Source organism: Pezoporus flaviventris, unplaced genomic scaffold (genome assembly GCF_033815535.1).
Source record: "Pezoporus flaviventris isolate CSIRO_AGI_PZ_B2104156 unplaced genomic scaffold, CSIRO_AGI_Pfla_v1 ptg000005l, whole genome shotgun sequence".
In the NCBI taxonomy this organism is placed as follows: domain Eukaryota; kingdom Metazoa; phylum Chordata; class Aves; order Psittaciformes; family Psittacidae; genus Pezoporus; species Pezoporus flaviventris.
In genome coordinates this window covers 20,184,096-20,207,264 of record NW_026892553.1, presented here as the reverse complement: position 1 = coordinate 20,207,264, position 23,169 = coordinate 20,184,096, and the positions used below count along the sequence as shown (strand labels likewise).

General features: G+C 49.5%; 1 protein-coding gene across 1 annotated transcript in view; it reads right to left on the bottom strand.

Annotated features, from left to right (window-relative positions):
* The window catches only part of HS6ST2 (heparan sulfate 6-O-sulfotransferase 2), a 120,353-nt gene extending 97,584 nt beyond the window's left edge, over window positions 1-22,769 (bottom strand). Inside the window, exon 1 of the mRNA XM_061446271.1 lies at window positions 22,228-22,769. Coding sequence (XP_061302255.1) covers window positions 22,228-22,739 — 512 coding nt within the window. The 5' untranslated portion in view covers window positions 22,740-22,769. The remainder of the gene's footprint in view (window positions 1-22,227) is intronic.
* Between the last annotated feature and the right edge of the window lie 400 nt (window positions 22,770-23,169).

Sequence of the window (23,169 nt, the reverse complement as noted above, 5' to 3'; positions counted from 1 at the left end):
AGGGACGTGGAGCTGTTGGAGCGAGTCCAGAGGAGGCCATGGAGATGCTGCGAGGGCTGGAGCAGCTCTGCTCTGGAGCCAGGCTGAGAGAGCTGGGCTGGTTCTAGTGGAAGGCATCCCTGGAACTTTGGAATTGGATGAGCTTTAAGGCCCCTTCCAACACAAACCCTTCCATCACTGCATGAAATGCACCCGGAGGCGCTGTCCAATGCACACCACAAAGCCCACAGATACGGGAAGGGGTCCTACAGGACTGCCTGAGCCAGCAGCTGCTAACGCCTCTCCTGCATCCGAGGCACAAAGCCATGCACAAGCACCGACGGGATCTGAGCAGCGCTGCTCCTCCAGCAAACTCTGTCAGGCAAACATCTGTCAGAACGTCTCAGTTGTTTAATCACATGAAATGTTTCCTCTTCATTTTTGGCACCTTATCCTGAAATAGTCTCTCGCAAGATGTCTCTGTCGCATGCTCTATCAGCATCACGCAAAAGAAAAGCTGTTTATAAATAAAGGAGGCACAGTTTGAGCTCGATACTAGATTTTCATGTGCTTGGTAGGAGCCAAACATACGTAACAGCACAGTAATTGCAAATAAAGCATGAACATATGCATGGTCATGGGAAAGAACCCCCGAGCAACTCCGCAGCGCGCTTTAATTTCCTCAAACATTATCTTTGTAATGAACTGAGAGCATGATGGATGCTCACCTTCCTCTGCCCAGCCATGTCAGGACTGCTCCAACTGCTGTCTGCTGGTGACTGTTTCTAGCCACCTCAACATCAATCTTTTCAGAAGAACACTTACTCAATATTGATCTTAACAGCAGCAACAAAAAAGGATGCAGAAGGGAGAAACGCATCACCCCAAATTACTACTGCAGCTTTTCACCTCCAACTCAAGAGTATTTCTTTGAGAGATTATACATATTGAAGATCCTGCCAAGTAGCAATTGCATGAAGATGTTACAGGGTAAAGTAGCAGGAAAGCAGTGAACAATTCCCCTGCTCCTATGACTCCTATGCAAAGCCTGAGAAAGGAAACCACAGAAAAGCTCCATCTCAATAGCACTGATAAAGGAAACAGCAGAAACACCCACTCCAAGTGGTGTCACTAACACACCATCAACCTCTTTGAGAAGTCGCCTCCTCCTTAAAACCAGAGAAGTTCAATCAAAGGTTGAAAGCGGGACACGGGGAGGAAGAGCCGGCTCCACCCAGGGAGGTTGATTTGGTTTTCCAAAGAGCATCTCTCTGTTAAAGTTGTCTTCTCCCAGCTCCCACCCACCCCAGCTGCTGCCACAGCCACCAGAAAGCAGCTCCAAAATAACTGCAAAGCAAACTGATCCCAGTATCTCCTTCCTCCCTTCTTGAAGCCCTCCTGCAATTCAGCAAACCATTGGGAGGGAACAAGCAGAAGACCAAGTTCTCATTGGGTAGCCCTCGCCTTTCTCCCAGCTCTCTGTGCAAGCCCCCTGCATCCTCTAAGGCAGGGAATTACTTGGGATTTTGTTCCTTCCAGCAATGCAGCACATTAGTCCTTCAGGTCCATTACCACAATGCCTGTGATCTCCTGCCCACCCTGTGCTCCCATTGCCCTGCACACACACCTCTCTCCCAGGCTCCCTGCGCCTGTCTCTCCAGCTGCCTCCCCATCTGTCTCCCCATCTTCCCTTCATCTCTATACACTCAAACATGCTTTTAACAAACCACTGGAGATCCTCGCAGCCAGGTTTGCTGATTCTTCCTGCATCACATTTCAAGAACAGCCTTTCCTACCCGGCCACACGCAGCAGCTCCCACCCAGGCACACTCGTCTTGCAACTCAATTACAGCACATTCCTTGACCTTGACAAAGGCGTCTTGCCCTGCTGATACCCCCTCAGAATGCTGAGGAGAAAGGGCCTTCTCCTAGCCAGCAACCTCAGCTGTGCCTCCATCCATGTATGTCTCCATCCATGTATTCCTTCACCCCTGCTTCTCTACCAAACCAGCTGTTTGGGTTCAGATTAGGGCCCTTTCCACACTTCTCTGACTGCCATCTCCCAGTCCTGCTAGGAAGAGTTGACTCCCACCTCTAATCTACTCACAACATCCATAAGCCAAGGAAGCCAATCATGCATAGAATCCCAGACTGGTTTGGGTTGGAAGAGACCTTAAAGCTCCTCCAGCTCCGACCCCTGCCACTGGCAGGGACACCTTCCACTAGAGCAGCTTGCTCCAAGCCCCTGTGTCCAACCTGCCCTTGAGCACTGCCAGGGATTTGATTCCTATGAGAGTCAACATCTGGGCTTTCTCCCATAGCAAGCCCCTCCATAACATTAAAGAAAAGCATGTCAAAAGCAGCTTCCCTCCTTATACAAGAACACTTGTGAGAGTGGCCTGAGGTGTCCACAAGCACCTCCATGTTGTACCCTTCCAAAAGCAACGGGAAGAACAGCTGGATCCCAAGACTCCACTCCTTTTTTAACAGTAAAATACACATGCTGGCATAGAAATCTGGAAGTCCCCATCCCAACAGCTCACATAGGATGCGGCGGGTGAGCCACATTCAACAGCAGTGACTGATCATGACCAGTTGTACACCGGGAACATCGGTGTCTGAATCAGCCCATGGGTCTGCTTAATTACAGCAGAAAGGCTCATGTATTATTCCTTTTCAAATGCAACATTTCCCCTTTTGTAGGCTTTTTACCTTAAAACATTAGTATAAGCGGGTTAACATCCATGAAGAATAGGCAGTTAGTTTTATGGATGAGATTAGCTAACAGGCTTGGAAAGGTTTTATGTTTGACTATCAGCTGATGTGGGCTCGCTCAGTCATTTACCTGGTCTCTGCTGCAAGACACTCATCCCCCCACTGTGTGCAGTTCCTTGGAATCTCTATTTCTTTGTTTAAAGTCACACTTGAAGCACCCCTTAATTACATGTGCTCTGGCAGAGGCTGCAGTACCAACCTATTCATGTTAATGAGAGAAACCCAGCACGCACAATCATCACCTGCCACTCGGTGCACTGAAATGAAAGCGAGCGGGTTAACTTTAAGCCTGAAAGGCTGCTTTAACTCTAAATTTGAGAATAGAATCTGATGGTGTGTGATTAAACCTCAACTTCTGCAGCGAGGCAGCCATTACAGGAGCAAGAGCACGATCACTTTCAAACAGCAGGAAGTTCCAGGGAATCTTCCTTAAGGAAAAGGGGCATCAAGGTTTAAAGCACTCGCTGTAAACCACTGTTTTGCTCTCCTTCCACAAACCTTTACGATTTCCTTTGGAGTCCACACCTCACTAAACTTCACAAGCTGAAATGATGTTTTGACACGTTCCGGTGCTGAGGAACAGATTTGCAGATCACAAATCCAGCTTCACCTCCTCTTCTCCACCACAGCTGACAGTCGAGAAGTAAATTATTCATTCCTTCTGGCCTCCGTGTATTCTATCAAATGCTACAGGGAACAACCAACTTCAACCCCTTCAAGTAACTGCATAAAACACCCAACTTAATGTTCTTTCACACTTTCATACAATTAAGTTCTATTGGAAAGAAAACATCCATCCAGCCAAGCCCAACCGCTTTGACCATATGCTGCCATCAGATCAACCTTACCAAAACAGATCCACCACGCATGTATTCTGAGTGGCAGGATTATAAAATACACCACTAGATAAACTGTCCACCGCTCCTGGGCAGTGTACAAGGCTGTCTTCTGCATAAGGCTTGGGTCTGTGTTGAAGACAGGACACACATCTCTGGCTTTACTGTCAGTCTCCCCTCAGCCAAACAGCTCAAAGGACCTCAGGTTTTGGGTAACTGGTCAAAAAGGAAGTCATCACTTTGGACCAGTCAGGTACCTGCAAGCTTCTGGTGTCTCCCAGTAAAGCAGAGCTGTTGGGGTGCTGACAAGCTGCTTCTGCACAAGAGAACTCTAGGGAAAGGGTAAAACAAAGACAACCCCCCCCCCCCAAATTTTCATCACAGTCCCTGACAGGCAAATCATAAATAACTCTACCAAAGTCACTGGGCCTATGGCAGAGAACATGATCCCTGTGGTGACACACCAAATCCATAAAACCTCTGGTGCTGGGTACAGACTGGATGCTTCCTAACTATTAAAAGCATTTAAATGCAGCACCTGGGATACTGCCTTAGCCCTGCTGAAGTCAGCAATGACAGCAAACTCCACAGCTCCTGCACCCCACAAGGACGTCATCCAAGGGCAGGCAGTGTGAAGGCTTGAAGGACGCCTCCTCCTCTCCAAACCCGAGCATCTCCTCCCCTTGTACCTCTCCCAAGAACAACATCTACCGGAGCCCCCCGTGAGTCAGAGGCTGCTGCGTGGTGCAGCTGCAAATGTGTTATTTATCCTGAAGACCCAACCAACACAGCTGTGTGAACTGAAACATGACTCAGTCGAGTTAGCATCTTACTGCAGGCAATCACATTTATTATAATAAATAGCTATAAATAAACAATGAGCTTGCTTCACAGGGACACGGGGAACCTGTCTAGACAATCGCAGAGGTGATGTAGCCTGCACTGGAATATCATACAATCACAGAACAGTTCAGGTTGGAAAGGACCTTAAGATCACCTAGTTCCAACCCCAGATTTGAGCAGTAAGTCTAGATTAAATTCCTCTTTAGTTTTTCTTTTAAAGCAAGGCAATGATTAGACGCTTTGAGATACCAAAACCTGCTTCTCAGCATCACCAGCATACACCTCCCAAGTCAGGCCAGGAACACCTTGCTCTCTTGCAAGCTTTTACTTTAGCAGACCCTTTGAAAGATCAAGCAAACACTCCAGCATGCATCAATTTCTCATGATTTCCTGCCACCTAAAGCAAATTCTGCCATTTGGAGCAGGAAATGATACTGCTCCATCAACAGGCTGGCCTGCCCACAGCTCAACAGCACCCTGCCACCATCACCAGGGTCTCACAATGATGCTCTGTGGAGGGGAGAACTCCTCACGTCCCCTTCCCTGGTGTTTCAGTGCCTGCTTAATGAAGAAAAGTCATGGCCAAACTAATAGCTGGAGCATGTGACCTTAATGAATGAGCAGAGCTAGTGGAAAATGCCAGCTCTGCACTGTCACTGCCTGCTTTCAAGGACCCTCTGCCTGCGTCAGCAGTACCGACACGCTGCGTCCATTAACGTTTGCTCCGGGATAAGGACAGATGATGCAAGAGTGGCTTCAGCAACCTGGTACAAGAAGGGCAAGGTAAGAGACAAGGGAGTAACCTCCTGTGAGTCAGTTTGTGGGGAAGGTCTTCCCTCTCCATGATGACTCTGATGGACTCCGAGAGAAACCCATCAAGAACAAAGCTGAGGCCAACTGGAAAGGAACAAGCAGATGGCCTCCTGCCACCTCACCGGGCACCAAAATCATCCACTGCAACTGCAGCGTGAAATACTTCCCCGCTTCTTCCTCTCTCCCTCTAGCTGCCTTCTTTCATCCATTCAGGTTACAAGACCCCTTTAGAGCTAGGAAAGCAAACCGACCAAAATCAGACCAGTACATTCCCCAGTGCCTCCAAAATCCTAGAGGCAGCTGCACCAAGCAATGCACCTCTGGGAGTAACACAGAAAACCACAATTAGCATTCCACACAAACGCCCCTTGCCCTCAAAGAGGTCAGCATCACAATCAATTCCAATCACAAACTTTATCAATACTTCAGGAAAAGATCTCCGTTTGCTCCCTAAGCTGCCCTTGGAGGAAAACCCCAGCACTCTGAACGTCACAAGTAAACTCTCCAAGCAGCAGCTCTGCTCGTGGTTGCAGGATGGCCCCAAGAAGCTTGACCATATCTTAGACATCACCCTGCAGGACACATCCACATGGGAATGGTTTCATCAGTTGGGTTCTAACGGGTGCTAAAAGTCTTATGCACCACAGATACGAAAATCCACAATCCCAGCTGCTTGGTGGGAATTCTATTTTCATTTCCATGGGTCACTTTAGGAGATAATTCCATGGTTTTAGGAAACATCCTGCAGTTTAGCAACAAAATTTATGCCTTTTTTCTAAGAAAGCACTTTTATTGTTACCACCTCTAAACCATTAAGACGCATACAGATGCTGTATTAAGCACGTTTTCGATGCCTGTAGTCAATAAAACATGGATACCTGTAGTAAATAAAAAATGAAATCCCAATTAGGCTGCATTATTCCAGGGGACACAACGTTCCCAACTTCAGCTCCTACAGGACCACAGGCAGCCTTGCAAATCCAATCGGAATTCTCCCTCCGGCTTCCCACATCAAATTCCATCAGTATCCACCATGCACTGGGTTTCTAATGCTATTCAAACTTCTCGAGGTAAAGGCAGAGTTTATAAACTAATGCTGGGTAAAATAAACACATCAGCCAGTCTCGGTACAAACATTCCTGCCTCCGATGAAGTTGAATTCCAGGGCTGTGCAGCGTGCATATCAAAAGAGGGAAGTGGCAGGAAGGATGGATGCTCTCCTCGCACACGGCACAGCACATTTGCATCAATGTGACCTCCAAGTGACAATGCCTGGGAGGGATGAGACTTCTCAGTTGTTAGGCAAAAGTGGCTTTGCTGTTCCTTTGTGCCTCCTTTCCACTGCAGCTAGCTCCAGAGGTGCTTCCTGACCAGGCAGGGCTAGAGGATTTGGCTCTGACCTCCCTGATTCACGTACTAGGATGTCTTGAGGACAGACCCTCACACAGAGGGACCCAAACTGTGCCCTCCAAGGCTCCTTGGATGCTCCAAGATATTTATGAGTAAGTGCCCACAAGTTGTGCTTTCCTGTTTTATGCTAACTACAGGCACCTATGAGAAGCAATCAATAGTAGTCTGTGCCATACCCTAAGAACCCTAAAATATTAAGTGCAGGAACCATCACAGACAAGACATTATGGCATTTACACAGGCTAAACTCCTATATCAAAAGCTATTTATATACTAACTGAGCAGAGATGAAGCGTTCATCTGCTAACAGAATTGGCTGGGTGGATTAAACAGGACCCAGGGCAAGAAGCTGCCAGAGGGGAGACTGAGATGAGCTCTTAGGCAGAAGCTCTTCCCTGGGAGGGTGCTGAGGCACTGGCACAGGGTGCCCAGAGAAGCTGTGGCTGCCCCATCCCTGGCAGTGTTCAAGGCCAGGTTGGACACAGGGGCTTGGAGCAAGCTGCTCCAGTGGAAGAGGTCCCTGCCCGTGGCAGGGGTTGGAGCTGGAGGAGCTTTAAGGTCCTTTTGACACAAATGAGTCTGGGTTTCTATGCAGTTGGCAGATGCATGGGCAGTTTTGCTGCCTGGTTTTACATGCACCTTCCACACTGAGCCAGCTCCCAGTGCAAAACAAATACATGAAAGCTGCATCTAAGCATCCACGCTTGGGGAATGTAAGTGCAGAGGGGGCATCCCAACCCACTGCAAAGAAGCTTTAACCTTGAAATCACCTTGATCATACTCATCTCACTGCAGTGTCAATGTCAGGCTGACCGGTTTGCCATGCCCATGGGCACAGAAGAGAGCACAGAACAACCCATAAGCCAAGATAAGACCCTCCTCACCCACCCTGCTGGGAACCAGAGGAGGAAAGGCTCCTCTGACCACATCCCTTCCACCCACAGCGTCATATCCCTACTGTGGTACCAGCACCAACCTTCCTCCTTGGCTGTGCACAGCACAAAGTCTTCACTAGTCACCATCAATGCCCTAATACACTGCTCTTTAAAAAGAGAGTTAAAGTGTGCATCATACATCTGACAGGCTTCTCTTCAGCAGACAGCATTTGTTGTTGTAGTAGGTACAGTTTATAGAGAAGTACGAGGTACCTTCCCCATTAAATGAAAACACAGTGGTCCAAATCTCTGCCTCCAATTCCACGGTGACATTCCCTCTCTCCTCCACCATGGGCATGATCTGATTGCCAATTAAAACGTGGAAGCAGAATGCAGTGCAATGCTAAAGCAATTACACAAGAAAAAGTAGTCAGAGCGGGATGAGCAGAGTCTACTCAAAAGTTACATTAGTCCTTCAAAAGGAACGGTAAGAAACTGTAGGTACCAGATCTGGTGTTAAGGGAATGTTGGCAATGATGCATCTGCTCATTCGAGATGCCAAGGGGAATCAGTTTAGAAGAAGATATTAAGAAAATACACTGAGAAAGCAATACTACAGATCTGGCTTCTGCACTATCACTTCTATACACTGCTGTGCTACAGAAGGCTTCGGAGATCACAAAACGCTCTCCCATCCCCAAAACAAAGCCCAACAAATTGCTAACGATGCCAGCTAAAACAAGGCCCTGCACCAGCTCCAGTGCCCTCGTCCTTGCCTTGCTCCTGGAGGGCACTGAAAATGCCCAGGTGGTCTCTGTGACCTTGGCAGTGCTGGGGAATGGTTGGATTTGATGATCTTAAAGGTCTTTTCCAACCCAGTTCATTCTATGATATTATGAGCTGCCGGAGGCACGACAGCCAAGTCCAGACTCCTTCCCCAGGCAATTCAGGCTCCCGACAACCTCACTTCACTGCTGTGCTGCAGCTCCCAGAAAACTCTCATTTCAACCCAAAATACAAGTCCTCCAACATCACCTCTTCTAAAAGCTTACCTTGCGCTCAGGAATGAAAGGACCATTCTAAACCAAAGGGGATGGAAGGGTTAGATGATCTGTGTGTTACACAGGCTTTAAACTGTTCCCATTTCTGGGCAGCTGGTAAGAAGCAGGGGGTTTCTGACCTGAAATAGCTCTAAATTCCTAGATGTTTTACAAGGCTTTACTGGTAAACTCAGCTATTGATGAGGGCACTGACACCTTCAAGTCTGCATAAACCTAGAATCCAATCTCTTCTCTAGGTATCAAGAAGAAAACCAACCCAAGGCCCAGCTTCAGCAATCCCAAATAATGCTCTTTTTTAAATGCACTATTAAATCATTGCTATTGAAATACTGGCAGTGAAGCACTTCCAGGTATCCCGCAGGCACCTCTAACACCAACCACTGCAGAAACAAATATGCTCAGGCAATAAAGACAACTGAGGAGCTCTGGGATGTCCAACCTGCACTCGTCCCTTAATCCATATCTTGTTCCGAGTCTCCAAAGACACACAGATTTAACGGGATTTCCTCGCTCATCCTCTAAATCCCAGGTTTAAACATTCCATTCTGACAGCCTCCACCCTGGGCTTAAAAACCTGTGGCACAGAGTGCTACAGGAGCCTGAAGATGAACTCGCTTTCAACTCACAAGCTGAGAACAAGGAAACACACACAGCCCTGCAGGGCATGAAGCCTTTGCTCAGCAAGCACAGCCCAGCAAAACGCGGCTCACTCCATCCAGAGCAGTAATTTCCACCCCAGGAGGTGCAGCTCAAGTGCAGCACATCACTCCCACTGGATGAGACATGGGCACGGGCAGCCAACTACAGCGAGCAGGTAGGTATCGCAGGGAAAACGTGGTGTTCTGGAAGCTAGGCAGGGGTACCAGCTTCTGCTCACAGGCTGTGGGTAAAGCAGGTGCCTGTGTGCAAGTGAAAATGGCTGCTAATACTTCAGTTATGCAGAAGTTGCTCTAATTATGGGCTATAGCTCTAGAGCAGAGGGTGCCTGCAGTGAACCTGCAGGAACACCTCCACTAACTAAAACACCAGTCTAAATCTTGACCAGACCAGCTCTTTGCTGTCCCGAGCAGGAGCAGACCCAGGCTGGCAGCGTATGGACTGTCCTGCTCGAGCTCCATCCATCGCTACCTCCACTTACACTGAGTCCTTCCTCCAGCACCAGCCGGTCCCCTCCAAATTGCCTTTGTATCTTGCTGTACAAAATGTCTTTTCCTTCTCTGGGAGGCTGGAGGAGCACCTCGCAGGAAGGATGACCAGATTTAACAATACATGGTTTTGAAGGTCGGTGTTAAATGTGACACTGTGGCTCCAAAGTAATTGTGACTAACCACTAAATCACCATGTGTAATGGATTCCTCTGAGCATTTATAGCTAGCAGTTCCATTATGCCTTAATCTGGAAAACATCTAAACGGCTCTCTACAAAAATAGAGGGGAGCACAAACATCTTGTTTTTACCAAGATTTCAGAGATACTCCACTTAACCACAGTGACTTCTATAACACAACACTTAGCGCAGTAACATCCATTCCAGTGCAGTCATTTGCTATTTGATTTTTAAAGCTATGCTTCAAGACACCAGCCTAGAGAGGATCTAGTCTATGTGAAAGGTGAAACAACCACGAACAAGCCTCTAGGACTCCTCCAGTGCTGCAGCTGCAAGAAGAGAGCAGCATCAAGGGAGTTGAGCAGCACCAGGAGGCTGCCTGGCAGCTGCCTTTCCCTGCATCAGATGGTAAGATCCAGGTTGTGCTCCTGCATGCTCATCCTGCACATTGTGTTCTGCCTAGAAAAGAGAAGGCTCCTTAAGGGGAGACCTGAGAGCAGCTCCAGTGCCTAAAGGAGCTGCAGGAAACCTGGAGAGGGGCTTGGGACAAGGGCCTGTAGGGACAGGCCAAGGGGAATGGCTTTAACCTGCCCGAGGGGAGACTGAGATGAGCTCTCAGGCAGAAGCTCTTCCCTGTGAGGGTTCAAGGCCAGGTTGGGCACAGGGGCTTGGAGCAAGCTGCTCTAGTGGAAGGGGTCCCTGCCCATGGCAGGGGTTGGAGCTGGAGGAGCTTTGAGGTCCCTTCAACCCAAACCAGTCTGAAATTCTGTGATTTGAATGGAAAACCCTCAGCCCATACTAAAGTGCTGTGCTGCAGGAAGCGTCTGTCCACCCTTGTTCAGCTTCATCCTCTTCTAAATCCATGATTTCCAAACTCTGAAGGTCTGCGGGCAACACAGCCCCATCACCTGATCTTGGCTGTCCTCTCATCTGGAAAACAGTGGCAGTTTGGTGGGGACAGACAAGGGCCTTTATGCAATCAACCCCCACAATGAAAACAGCACAATTAGCTTAGCACACGAAGCAGCAGAAGAGGGAAGGGTTACTGATTCATTCTGCTTTCCTGGAAAAAGCCTCAATTGTGGTGAAGTGGAAGACAAGTCGAAATGTTCCATTAGTGGGGGAAAAAAATAGCTTCTTTAAAGAGAGAGAGGGAAAAAAAAGACCCTCAGGTTAGTGTTCAAGTGCAGCAACAACCAATTTCACCACAAAAATCTCTGCTAGGCACATCCTCACCATACTCCCAGCCCAAAGAGCAGCGGAGCTTGCAAAAAGGCTTTTGTCTAACACAGAACACCTACAGAATATACAGACCAGTAAGAGTCCAGTCTTCAACCAGGGAAGAGAACAGGCAGGCTCCTGCCATTCCTCCCTGCGACTGCTGGAGGTGACCCTGAAGAGCTGATGGTGCTGCTGGAGTGATGCTCACTTGCTCTGGGCCAGGGACACAGGCGTCAGTCTAGACCAGGGACTCCAAACCCCTTCCTGAGCTGCAGTGTGCACTCCAACAGCACAGCCAGGGATCAAAGCCAAGCCATGCAATGAGTGACTGCAGCACATCGCAGCCCTGGTACCTGCATCAAAGTGAAGAAGGCTTCTGCTTTTGTTCTCAACAGAAAGGGGTGTTTCATCTCAGCTGCTCGAGTGAAGATGAAAAACAACTTGTAAAGTAAAAGTGTGGCGTCCGCATGAGCTAAAAAGCCTGTTTTGCTCCCCCCTTCTCCAAACATCCCAAACTGGCTCCCACACTACACATTTTAGGACAACTTACACCAGCACAGGTCGTGCCCTTGGTACACAAAATGCTCTTCAGCATCTCTACATCCTACCACAACCCACCTGCAAAAGACAGCATGTCTCCCAAGTTCTGTAACAGAGCCCAACACAAACTCCCATAAATACAAAAAGGCAATGGCTTCTGGCAGCCCAGAACTGCAATTGCTGCCTTGGCATCAGATCCCAGACACCCGCTTTCCCTCTCCATAGGGAATTAATTCAGTTCCCTGCAACAACCAAAGCGATTTGCCACACTGGAAGAGATGCAGCCCTAGACAGGAAAAGCCATCTGCAAATGCTTGCATGCCCAGTGACTTCTACCTGCTCCGTGCTTGGAGGGAGGAGATGAGGTTTCCACCCCAAAGCTGCCCTCATTAAGGAAACAGATTCTAGGTAAGCTGAGAGGTGGGAGTCACAGGGAAGCATGTTGGCAATGCCAAAGAGAGCAACTCGCATCACAGCTTCTTTTAGTTTCTCTCAATGACCAGATTTCAGTTTAAGTACCCACCATCACCAGAAGCTAGATCTTGGGTTTAACCAACCTACCCTCTGTTGTAGGCAGCAAGTACTGGGATTCCAATATGTACTGAGACATACAAGATCCTTTAAAGGATCTTTGATCACAGGAGTAAAGAGACCAGAATTCCACTTACCTTGATAGAATGTTACATAGGACGTTAAATATTTTTACTTTAAGGGAAGAACTAAATAAAGATCCTGTACCTCACGCTCTTCCACAAATACACAGGTTTACTGCAGGGAGCAATTCACCTTCATCACTTCAGGTGATACGTGAGCAAAAGCAGAAGCAAAACTGCCCTGCTAATTCCATGGCAGGAGAAGCAAACCCAACCTTTTAAACAAGAAAGAAGAGAGCCTTAGGTTGCCTAAGAAAGCCCCTATCTGCGGTTTCCAAAGCACAGATAATTTGCAACACTTAATACACAAGTTGTCATCACCCTTAAACCTCCGTTTCCAGACCTGAGCTGTATGTGGGAGAGCAGCAGGATGGGCTGAGCACCCGATCAAATCCTCAGTGACTGCCGAGCCGCTGCAGCCAACACAGAATCTGCTTATACAGTTTACGAATAGCCGGATCCTTCCGTAATCCGGGCTCTGAGAAGTTTTTATCTCACCATGAGCTCTGCTATTCCTAAATCCTTTCTGTGTGCTTGGTTTTCCCCTCTGTGCTGCCTGATACACTGACCAATTTTATAACGGGGATTGTCCGACGGGAGGTCCGGATTCAGGTCAGATGGAGCCGGCCTTTTGAGTGCGCTTTGCCAACGCTGGTGGAAAAGAGATCTAAAGCCCTCTTCTTCCCTACATCCGCAAACCAAACCCACCCAGGAAACTCATCTGTTCCCACAGTCTTCTCCTGCAGAGGCCTGGCTGTTACGCAGTCTGAAAGAGATGCTGCTTCTGGCTCCCCAGGTCCCCAGCCCAAACCTGACACATGAGCCAGGACAGACACTGTCACAGGGATGCATCCACTTACCCAAAGCTGCTCTCTAGGTCTTTGGGTCCTGGAACAGGGAATCTCATTCTTCACCTGTCTCAGCAAGTCTCTAGCCCCTACACCCTCTGCTCGCGTTGGAGCACACACAGCTACAGCACTGACTAGTTCCAGGTTGTAAGGAAAGGAGAAATAGAGCAGGGAAAACACGATCAAAAGCAAAGACACATGAAATCCCAGCTATGCACAGCAGGAAACGTCATACCACAGGCTAACAAAAGGTGCTCATGCCATTAGACCAACCCCTATTTTGCAAAGTGCTTTGCAGTACATTTAAACACCGTAACTATATGCTTAAGCAATAGATTTAAGTACTTTTGTTCACACAACAGAGTTCAGGCTTGACAAGACACCATTTGCGCACATCTTAAACCTAGTGATGGGCAACCCATTTCCAATCCTTTCCCAGAAATATCCGCCCTGTTCCCAGTTCTGCACCTTCAATTCAACCTCCCAGTAAATACATTAAATATTTAGGGCAGATTTTCCAGGTACCAAACCTCAGGTCCAACACTCTTCTCCATGCTTGCAGACAAGGAATGTTATTCACATAGGTACACCTGCCCTGTCAAAAGCCCAGACCAAAGCACGGTTAGGAAAAGAGAAAATGTCACAGGGAGATCATGCCAGCACTAAAGCTTTATCTCTCACCAGGGACTGACTTGCAGCACACAAGAACTGAAGGAGTTAAAGCCTAATTTATGCCATCTATGTTTCTGCAAGTCACTCAGCTATCATCAGGCAGACGCATCCTGTTATGTCTGACATTTCCTTGAGCACTTTTGTCTTACTTCTCCATGCTACCACCGTACTGATTAGATTCAACACCCCCACAGGAAAACAAACAGCTCAGCGAGAGGCAGGAGCCACACAGGCATCTTCTTCACCATCCACACTTGGTGACATCAGTTCCAGGAAGAGCAAAGCCTGACGCTCCTCTGGGAGCATCACACAGACAGATGCCTTCACCCACATCCAGCCCCATCTAAGTCCCCCCTGGGCAATGAGTACTGTGGGAGGATGACTCCAGCAGCATCTCCCCTGTCAGGATGAGTTAGCTGCTGCCAAAGAAGGGAAGGAGTCAGTACCTGGTAGGCGTTTCTCCAGCAGGACACAAAAGCACATTCCCAATACGCTCCTTGGAACCCACAAGACAAAAACCAAACCAAACCAAAGCCACTTTCCAACTTCCGAAGGGCTTGGGAATGCTCCAGGGAGCAGCTTTCCCACAGGCCAAAGGAAATGCTCTCCCCTCAGTTACCCTGAAAAAGCAACTCTCAAAAGCAGCTTCTCTGGCTTTGACCAAGGAAATGTTTTCCTGAATAGACACGGGTTAAAACAGTTGCTTTCCTTTGGACACAAGGAAGCTGGAGAAAAATCAGTGCCTGCGAGTGCTTTGGTCACTTGATTTGGGCATTTACTGAAACGGTTCAAACAGCAGACTCCAACATTTCCATATAGCCCAACACAAAACGGAGCGAAGGAAGAACTGCTCACGCAGCAACTTGGAGCTCGAAAAAGCATCAGAACTTCACAGTCCTTTTGGCTATGGGAAACGAGGCGCATTTGGTACAAGGATCTCCTGAAAGGCAGAGCTGTCCTCATGCTTTCATGGAAATGTGCAAAATCATTTAATGCTGCGAGATTATCTCCCTCATAGCTCTATATATTTAGCTATATCACATCAGAAGTTTGGCTCCTTTAGAGCTGGATAAGCAGCTGAAAACCAAGGAGTAACATGGCTGGAGTCTCACCCCAATGAATCTTATGATTTAGAGGTCTCTAAAGACTAATGATTTTCTTTCCTCCAAGACTAAATAAACGCAGATTACACTCTAAGCTGTATATAAGCAATATCATAAATGGATTCTCGCTTTAAAACTATGAGGAAGAAATCCGAGTCAGAGAAGAAAAATAAAGCTGCTCCTAATTGCCACCCATTAATAGGCACTTTCTTGTTATACACATACACTCAGTACCCACTCAGATAATGTGAGTGGATGGAAATGCGTGACAGCGAGTGAAATGTTTACCAATAGACCTTTTATTCCATCAGAAAACATCCCACCCTGCTAAACACAGGTCCCACCCAGGGAAAATCCACTGAAGGAATCACACATTCCCTGTTTACATCAGCAGTATAAACTGAAACCTGGCTTCTCAGGCTCACATTAGCAAAGGCAAAATTAATCTTTCATTAATTTTACAGAGCGTTCACAGCAGAAATTAAATCATTTCTTCATGTCCAAGAAAAACTTTACTGTGTTAATTATTCATAAATACCAAAGTCTGCTTCTTATTGCTCATCACAAATGTGATTCGTTTCGCTAACGCCTGAATAATCAGTGCTACCCTGTTAGCCCCAGAACACAGCGTGCAACTGCCAGCATCAGCAAATCAATCACAAACAATGATCCACGCTCCGGTCCCAGCTGCCAAGGAAGATGAAGAGGAGGAAGGAGGCAGGAGAAGCACTGCCTCCCCATCCCTGTCACCGTCCTGCCTTCATCCTCCCACGTGAAAACGCCATCCCTGCCCTCGCCAGCTTTGCTTCCATCCATCAGGCAAGCAGCTCCAGACTGGGAGCAGGGAAATGGGCTCCCGAGGGAGGAAGGCAGCGGCTGGGGATGCTCCATCGCTTGGCTTCCCTGCAGGTTTACATCTGGGCAGACAGCTGCCCAGCGATGGGAATGCACCGGTGGAGAAGGGATAGGGGAATTAATCCTCACAAGTATGTAAGAAGCCTACAAGGGTAATTCCAGAAAGGCTGCTCGGCTACAGTAATCCCCCGAGAGTGAAACAAAGCCTGGTGCCGTTTCTGCGGCTAAGTGGTTAACTAAGGAATTACCCAGTTTTGCGTCCTGGCTGCTCAGCAAGGACAGAGCCAGCCCAGCGCTGCAGACCCGATGTCACAGGGAAAGGAAAAGGGGACTGAAAAGTTGCTACAGTGATACAAGACGCTCGAATCTGCTGCAGTTACAAACTTCAGTGCTGTTTCCGCAGGCACCCTAACACGCAAACCTGGCCACATCCAAAAAGAGAATTAACAAAAAAATCAATCAAAAAATCAAAGTTGCCCAAATCACAAATACTTCCCCCCCCCAATAAAGTCCAGCAATAAACCATCAGTAGGGCAGACACATTCTCTCCTCCTGACACTCCATCAGAGGTAAAGGGAGGACAGGGCACGCAGCCAGCCGCTGCCCGGTCCCTGCCATGCTCCTGCCCTCGGCACAGCTCCCAGCAGCATCCTGCACCCAGCGGCACCACCCGTGACCCATGTCCTCTCGGAAAGATCCATTCCCGCAGCCCATTTTCAGCCACATATTAATTATTTTGCTTTCTAGCAAGTTACGGGAGCTCATTTGGGCTGAAGCCATAACAGAAACGCTGCCTTTATTATTACAGTTGTGGAGAAAGTAAATTAATGCAAAGGACTGCACACAGAGGCCTAATCCATTTGAGGTAAATCAATGCATTGCGCATTTAAATTGCTCTGCTTTCCTTCAGAAAAGTACATTGAAGTGATTCATTAGGCACTGAACTGTTCACAAGAAACAGACCAATTCTCTCAGCCACACCAGCGCATCTCTGCTAGTTAAATTTAAAAAGCAATCAAATCTACTAATAAGTCCTTTTTGCCGCCATTCCCATCAGCAGAGAACACGATTCCTGACAATTCAGATTAAATAAATGAGGTACAAATTAACGCCAGTTAACACGCCTCGGAACTGATGCTCAACTTGTTCGCCTTAAAAACCTGCCTTCCAACAAAAATAACTCACCTATTGGCAATGCCTGACTCCCGAGTCTCTTCACTAGCCTCTACTAAAGGCTATAAACCGACAAAGAGGGATTGCAAGGCACAATCTGTGCCTATTTTGATGCAGTTAAAGCACCTATTTACAGTTTCATTTTAATATTTACAAATTCCCCCAAAAAAAGATAGCAGAAAGGCACCTTCTGAAGAAAAAGCAATCACATCTCAGTACAACAGCACCATGCCCCAGTGCTCACATTCCCACTCTCTTCTTTAGAGAGGACCGACGCTTGGGAATAAAGAGTGCAAGGGATAACGTCTGTTCCTCATTTCTTGCTCTACTGCGATCACTGGGATTTATTTTTGCAACAATTAATATCTCTCTACCCACGGGAAAAAATCTCCACATGCAAAGTAAAAGGCAGCAGGAAACATATACTTTTAAATAACCCTAAGTTCATTTGTGCTGTATCGAAGATTTAAAGGAGAACTGAAGAGACCTAATTTGGAAAGTGATTTTTTTAATCCCTTTAAGATGTGCTTTAAGAAGTCCAACACTTTATCTGCAAAAGCAGCGATATCAATTTAGGGAGCTTTGCAAGTCCTATCGTCCACACTTAACCACGAGATGAAGTTCAGAACAAAGACTTTCAAGGTCAGGCCCTGTGATGGAGTTAGGTGAAGGAATTACTTGTACCCATGAAGATTATCCCCTGCCTTTCCCCTCAACACCCCTATTTTTGCTCTCCAGGCTTGCCCACTGCTTCCAGCATCCCAAAACCAGACCCAGCTCCAGTCCCACGAGGTGCCCTGCAGGGGCTGGTGCTGAATTTGCAGGTGATGTTCACTGCATCCCTCACCCTGCAGCAGTCATGGTACCCTCCCTGCCCTGAGCATCCCCCCTGGCCACGCTGGAGGACTCCATCCTTGGAAATGGTGTCTGCTCCACCAGCACATCCAGAGGGTTTAAACTGTCCACCTCCTGCCAAAGCCTTAATTATGCACCTCAAGCCTTGGGGTGCAGCAGCTCTCCTGCCTACAAGAAATCCAGAGAGGGGCTTTTTACAAGGATACATAAGGACAGGCCAAGGGGAATGGCTTTAACCTGCCAGAGGGGAGACTGAGATGAGCTCTTAGGCAGAAGCTCTTCCCTGTGAGGGTGCTGAGGCGCTGGCACAGGGTGCCCAGAGAAGCTGTGGCTGCCCCATCCCTGGCAGTGTGCAAGGCCAGGCTGGATGTGGCTTGATGCTGGGGAGCACTGCTCAGCAGCAGCCAAAGCACTGCTGTGTTATCAGCACCTCTGCAGCTACCAATACAAAGCAGAGCACTAGGAGGGCTGGCGGGGGAAGAACTAACTTCATCTCAGCAATACAGCAGATGAGATCTGCAGATGCAAATCCCACCACGCTTCCAAAAGCATGAGGATTAACCTGTTTAGCCAACAGAGCCACACACAGTAAACACTTCCAGTTTGCTGGGAAATGTCTTAATGCATCTTTTCTTCAGATTTTCTTAAGGCTTAACTTGGAAGAGTTTAACTAACCTGCAGGGACAAGACAAGAACACCTATGTATCGCCAGGGGCTTCTGTCCCATTACAACAACATGGTGCCAGCATCCGATCTCCCAAAAACCAGTAAGCACCATCCCTGGTCCCGATCCAACAGGCTTGTACCACCAGCAGCATAAGCTTTCTTCCAGTCTCAGACCTCCTGGCTCCAGGGGCTGCTCTGCAAGCTCATTCGCCTCTCAACAGAGAGCATCTCTTCCCTTTAATGCTAGCCAGGAGGCACCCCAAATACAGCCCGACCTTTACCCACAGCCAACTCTCTCACCCAACAAGGTTAAAAGACAAGACACCACTTCAGAACGTAGGTATCTGTATCTGCTCCCGTGTCTCATTACATTTTCCAGTCTAACCCCAAGGCCTTTTGTTTCTTGCGATGGTGCCACTGGATTTATTGCTATAGACAAGTTCAGTAGATACTCCCCATAATAATTAGCCAGAGCCAAGCGAAACCTCAGTTCTGTGATGCTCTCATGCACAATTCCTTTGGATGTTGCCTCCGTTCAGTGTGCCAAGAGCTTTGAGGCTTCCACAATCAATCAAGTGACCCAAGTCAGTCACTCATGACTAGGAAAAGGCACATTTCTCCTTTCTCACCGCTGATGCCAAGCAGCCCAGACAAACCTCTCCTTTCTGCCACCACCAGCAGCACATTCCACCAACCTCCCAAGCAGCAAAGCCAGAGCAGTCAATGCATAAACTATGCTGCACCTTCTCCTCTTCTAAGACTTCGAGATGCCCAGGGATGAGCAGCACTGGTGCAACAGGAGACAAGCAGGAAAGGGGGCATAAAGCACACCCGGATGGGCCCCAAGGAGGCAAAACCAATAAATCCCTCTCCCCACACCCAGAGATTCATGCTTCTCTAGGAAACAAAGGACTAAAGGAGGAGAGGGAGAGCTATTTAGCTGGCTTTTAGAGAGCAAAAGCCACTACTACAAAGGAAAGCAAGTTTTAGGAACCTATATGCTTTCATATTCAGGAACACATCTCTAGGTTAAATCCAAGACAATTATCACAACAGCCATCCTGAGTATTTCTACTGCTCCAGTGAAGGAATCTGCCTTCAGGCCTGCAACTTCCAAAGAAAACAGAGACAGACCCAGACCAGTGATGGGATGAAGAGCACAAACTGGAGGATAAATGCTGCAGGCAACAGGGTTCTTCATGAGCATAGCCTCCAGATCCTATCACGGTGATGCTCTGTACCTAGTGCTGAGCATCACAAGGTCCAGGCCAGGGGATTCTCCAGACTAACAAAGGCTCAGCTGTCAAACAGAAGAGAAGGCCCCAGCTAACTAGCAATCTAACAAGTAAACTCTCTATGCCCCAGAAGGCAAACCCCTGCAAAGTACTCACACACACAGGTACAAGCTAAAAAGCTTGCTGGCACAACCACCACCGATTTGGCTATTACCAGACAAGGCTACACAGCTAGCACCTACAGACTGCATCGTGTAGCTGACCAGCAACACACACAGCATGGTCCCCCCAAAACCCAACTGCTGGAAGTGGGGCTAGCCCCACTGGTCTCCACTCAGCCCTCCTCATCCCACACCTACTCCACCCAGACCCCCTACATCCCACACCTGCTCTGGAAGCATCTATTCTCTGTCCACATTAGCACCTGTGCCTGGCTCTAGGAATAGGTTCTAATTTATCAGTTGTCAGCTGAATGCTGCTGAATCAGGACCACAAAATTAAAGTCAAGGTATGACAATGGGCAAGGAAGACTTGAAGGGCCACTGTTCATTTCAGAACTTCTCTTCCTGTACTTTTCAACATTTAGAAGCTGCAGTTCAAACAACTGCTTGTCAAGACATTATTTGGAGAATAAGCAAGCTGTGTAATTAGGTTATTAAAAGTATAACATCATTTTGAAGCCTTTGAGAGAGTAGATCTCTACCCAAGACAGAATAAACACAGCTTCCTCTCTCCTGGCTCCAATCCCAAGTCCCAGTGACCTCTCAGAAGCTAGCTTTGACAACATACATCATCGCTGGACAAGGAAGCATTGCTCTGAACTCCCGGACAGGTACTCGCAGCCCTTCGATTTTGACTCAGAAAAGCAGGTTTTGGGAACACACACCAAAAACCACAAAGCCGAAAGCTATGGACTAAAATCTCAGCTCCCCAAACCGGGCGCTCCCTCCTGCCCAAGGTGGTGGGATCAGGACAAGGAGTCTCCCGTTCTTCCAGACACAACTAAGGCTGAGCACAGATGACCTGTCCCTGGGGAAGGAAGGAAATCCCTGCCCCACAGCTACAACCCTGCAGGCCAGGCCCACCTCTGTGGGAAGAGAAAGAAGGATCACTTGAAGCTGCTCCGCAAAGAGAGTGCACGTTATGCAATTTCCATTTCTGCTGACAAACAACATATTTATAGGACAGGTAAAATAAACACCGGAGCCTGCCAGGCTGGGCAGCCTGAAAACGGGAGGCTAACAGGCCCAAAGGGGGCTGGAATCATTTCCCGGTGTTTGCAAATGGGATGTCACAAAAAGGAGACGATGAAATTTTAAAGCAGTCGGGAAAACAAAAGAGCAGGAATCACAATAGCCAAGTCTCAAAGAGCTGCTGCTGGCCTACAGACAGATAATGACGCTAACCATTTTTCTACTAGATGGCAGTGTAGTGTCACACTATATAAAAGGAATTCTAGAAAGAAATTGCTTTCTATTTCAAGTGAATCTGTGCTTAGACTTGACTTCAGATAGCATGATGTATCACAGTCCCCTCATTGTAAGGGGACCTGCCATTAGTCTAACGGTGCAGTAGGAGTGATACCCTAGTTTCTCATTTCCCAGCGAAGCCGTATGAAAAGGCACTATAAACCTCTGCTGCAGGGTACCTCTGCGTGCAACGCCGCGGACAAGCGGCTCGCTCTGCTCCAACTGAAGGCAGGCTGTAACCAAACAGCTCCAGGAGCAGAGCCAGCGGCTCCTGGCTGCCTAGGGAAAGGGCTTTAGAAAGGCAGCGGCAGCATGAAGGCAACCACCCAGCTACGGCCGGGTGAGGTTAGCGACTGCAAAAGCAAGGTGCAGGGATGCGGTGTGACTACAACCCAAAGCGCAAACACAAAGTAAACAAGGTTAGGGCTGAAGGACAATGCAAATGTTGGCAGGGAATTCAGCCACAAGGTTAACCTTTACTTGGCAAGGTAAGCTAAACTTCAGGTGGAACAAGAGGCAGCCGCTCGTGAACGCTCCCCAAAAACAATGTTAATTCCCGGCACACCCGGGGAGCTCGGTACCTGCTAGAGATGGAGAAGCTCGGGGCGGGGGGGGGACGACGGCAGGGGTCCTGGGGGACCCTCGCCTCTGGATGAGAGGGACAAGAGCCACACCGGGGTCCCGGAGCCATGGGGCTGCCAGGCCTGTGCGGTGTCACCGGGCTCTGTCACTCCGGTCTTTCCCCACCAGCAGTTACAATCGCGACAGCCCGTGGGACATCGTTTAAAACTCTTCAGTCGCGGCAGAGCCGGCGGTGTTCTGGCTCCCGGCGCCACCGCTGCAGCCCGGTACCGGCGGGGCTCACGTCCCACCCCGCACACCGCAGCATCATCCCCGCCACCACCGCACCCGCCGTGTCCATCACCCGTCCCGCCGCACGGGGAGCGGAGGGAGGGTCCACGGGAAGCCCCCCCCCCCCGCCCGGGGGAAAGACCCGGTTCCCCCCCGCACGGCCTCACCTGGAGGGCCGGAGCCGCACCTCCTTCTTGCTGTCCACCACGGAGGGCACGCAGTTGGTGAGCTCGGTCCAGTCGGCGTGCAGCCCGCAGCTCCAGCCCGTGGAGAAGCGGGAGAAGAGCCATGTCTCCCGCTTGCCGGGCCGGTGGCAGGTACACTTCTTCTGCCCGGCGCGGCACTCGCACGGCTGCTCCAGCTGGATGTTGCGGACCAAGTGCCGGCCGAACGTGGTGCCGCCCGTCTTCTGGATGTGCAGGAACACGATCAGGTCGTCCCCTTTGATGTTGAAGTCCACCCGCCGCAGCAAGTCTCCGGCGGAGAAATTGAAACGGGGAACAAACCGCGCCGGCGTCTCGTCCTCCGCCCGGTACGGGTCGGCGGCGGCGGCGGGGCTGAGCGCGCGGAGCCGCAGGAGCTGGCACTCGGTGCCCGGGCACACGTACTGCAGCACAATCACGGCGAAGAGGAAGAGCATCACCAGCGCCAGCAGCACCTTGTGGGACCGGTCCTCCATGCTCGCCGGGAGCGCCGCGCATCGCCGCCGCCGCTCTACAGCTACAGCCGCCGCCGCCGACCGCCCCGGCCGCGCTCCGCCGCCATCGCCCCACCGCCGCCGCCGCCGGCCCTTCCCGGCAGCCCCCGCGCCGGCACGCCCCGGACACGCCCCCCGCGCCGGGACACGCCCACACCGGGGATTTTCCGGTGTCGGTGGCGAGAGCGGCACGTGGTTGAGGTGTCCTGCTGCGGGACCGGGACCGGCTCCGTACAGCCCCGCGCTCCAGCCATGGACCGGGACAGGGTCCACAGAGCCCCGCGCGCATGGACCGGAACCGGCTCTGCGGAGCCCCGCGCTCCAGCCGTGGACTGGGACCGGGACCGGCTCCGGCTCCGGCTCCGTACAGCCCCGCGCTCCAGCCATGGACTGGGACTGGGACCGGGACCGG